Here is a 2,500-nt window from a genome sequence, read left to right on the forward strand (position 1 = left end):
TTGAGGTTTACATTTTCTTTTATCTTTCTTATGTTATTTCTTGGGAACACTTTCTTATTTGTTTTATCCTTCCTGTGTCTTTGTTTCGTTAATTAGCGTTTTCTTAACTATCCTTTACTCTCTCTCTCTCTCTCTCTCTCTCTCTCTCTCTCTCAAGGAAATTAGACGATAACGAGTTGCCATGGTTACGCAAGGCAAAAATTCTCTCTCTCTCTCTCTCTCTCTCTCTCTCTCTCTCTCTCTCTCTCTCTCTCTCTCTCTCTCTCTCTCTCGGTTTGGCTTCATGGAACGAACCAGTAATGTTTAATAAATCTGAACAAGGTAACAGAGGAGGAGGAGGAGGAGGAGGAGGAGGAGGAGGAGGAGGAGGAGGAGGAGGAGGAGGAGGAGGAGGAGGAGGAGGAGAAGGAAAAATATGAAGAGAAGGAGGAAGGAGATGAAAGGCAGGGGAAAAGAGAGGAAACACAGGAAATGAGAAGGAGATAGAGAAAGAGGAACAGTAATAATAATAATAATAATAATAATAATAATAATAATAATAATAATAATAATGATAATAATAATAATAATAATAATAGTACTGATAATGATAATAACAACAATAATAATAGTACAATAATAGTTTCCTATTACAATAAGTATTCTCTTTATTTACCTTTGAGTTAATGATCTGAATTATGTAATACCTCTCTCTCTCTCTCTCTCTCTCTCTCTCGAAGAAGAAGAAGAAGAAGAAGAAGAAGAAGAAGAAGAAGAAGAAGAAGAAGAAGAAGAAGAAGAAGAAGAAGAAGAAGAAGAAGAAGAAGAAGAAGAAGAAGAAGAAGAAGAAGAAGAAGAAGAAGAAGAAGAAGAAGAAGAAGAAGAAGAAGAAGAAGAAGAAGAAGAAGAAGAATATACGAACAAAGTTAGTGAAAAGAATCAACATGAGAAGGAAAGACACAAAAAAAATAATAAGAAACAAAACAACAATAAGGAGAGAAAGGAGAGAGAGAGAGAGAGAGAGAGAGAGAGAGAGAGAGAGAGAGAGAGAGAGAGAGAGAGAGAGAGAGAGAGAGAAATGGATAGAAATATGGAGGCAGAGGGCGAAAACGGCGAGTAAAAAGATCAAAGGTCTCAATTCTCTTGAAAAATAATAAAAAAGAAAATGGAGACGAAATATCGGAGCTCAGAAAATGTCAGGAAGAAAAATCCGGTGAAAATTTGGTATAGGAGAGAGAGAGAGAGAGAGAGAGAGAGAGAGAGAGAGAGAGAGAGAGAGTTTATAAAGTCTTCAAAAGATAGACAAAAGATTTCTCGAGTCTCAACAGGTAAAGTGTGCGCTCTCTCTCTCTCTCTCTCTCTCTCTCTCTCTCTCTCTCTCTCTCTCTCTCTCTCTCTCTCAGCCCACACTAACGAGCACCATCACCATGACCACCATTTTCTCCTCCTCCTCCTCCTCCTCCTTCTTCTTCAGTAATAAACTTCAACCACACAATAATCTCCGTCTTGTTTTCCACACATTGTTCCATCATCAAAATTTCACCTTTTAATATTTTCTCCTCTTCTTGCTATAATCCTCCTCCTCTTCCTCTTGCTTCTCCTCTTCTTCTTCCTCCTCCTGCTCACCATCACAACCAGCCTCATCACCACCACCCTTGCCATTTTTTACTCCCATTCCATCTCGGCTTTGGAGTAACTAAGGTATTTTGTCACTAAGGAGGAGGACGAGTAGGAGGGAAGCAATTATAATGAAACACTTCAATTACAGTGACGCGTTATGGTTTGCAAGATAAGAGAGGGCAGGAGAGAAGAGAGAGAGGAGAGGAAGTGAGAGCACGAGGACAGGGTAGAGGAGAGGAGAGGGCAAAGAGAGACGTGGTGAAGAGAGGTTAATGGTATGTCAGGGAGGGAGGTCAAAGTATTATTATTCTGCATTGTTCTTCTAAACGTGAAGGATGGAAAAATACTTAAAATGAAAAACAAAACAAAAAAAAACACGGAGAGAAAAGGGTAAATATTTTCTCTCCTGCCAGCGTTACATAAATGTCTGAAAAAATGGTTCATGTGTTATTTGGTAAACTGTTTCTTTTGTATTGTGTACCTACTAACTACCGCACGCACACACATACATACACACACACACACACACACACACACACACACACACACTAACAATGGATTTCATCAACTAAAGTGCTTGTTTTGTATTTTTGTGAATAAGGAACAGTCATCAGCGCTTTAAAGAAGAACCTTATACAGTAGGAGAAGCAGAAGAAAGAGGAGGAAGAGGAGGAGGAGGAGGAGGAGGAGGAGGAGGAGGAGGAGGAGGAGGAGGAGGAGGAGGAGGAGGAGGAGGAGGAGCAATATGAAGGAAAGAAAGAAAATAATAACACTACTACTTCTACTACTACTACTACTACTACTACTACTACTACTATTATGTCAACACTCACCTTTGACGATGTCCTTGGCTACAATGTCATACACCTTCTCCTGGGTTGAGTTGGGCTTGATTACTCGG

The 2,500-nt window shown here is 39.6% G+C and overlaps 1 protein-coding gene across 5 annotated transcripts in view; it reads right to left on the reverse strand.

Moving 5' to 3' along the window:
- Positions 1 to 2,500, reverse strand: part of LOC123502934 (kinesin heavy chain-like) — a 63,861-nt gene that overhangs the window by 42,600 nt on the left and 18,761 nt on the right. For all 5 annotated transcript variants that reach the window (XR_006674270.1, XM_045252223.1, XM_045252220.1 and 2 more), the window contains exon 2: positions 2,433 to 2,500. This exon is cut by the window's right edge and continues 20 nt beyond it. Coding sequence is in view for 4 of the 5 variants with exons in the window: in XM_045252223.1 (XP_045108158.1) it covers positions 2,433 to 2,500 (68 nt within the window). In the remaining variant the exon portion in view is untranslated. The remainder of the gene's footprint in view (positions 1 to 2,432) is intronic.

This window comes from Portunus trituberculatus, chromosome 13 (genome assembly GCF_017591435.1).
Source record: "Portunus trituberculatus isolate SZX2019 chromosome 13, ASM1759143v1, whole genome shotgun sequence".
Classification (NCBI taxonomy): Eukaryota; Metazoa; Arthropoda; class Malacostraca; order Decapoda; family Portunidae; genus Portunus; species Portunus trituberculatus.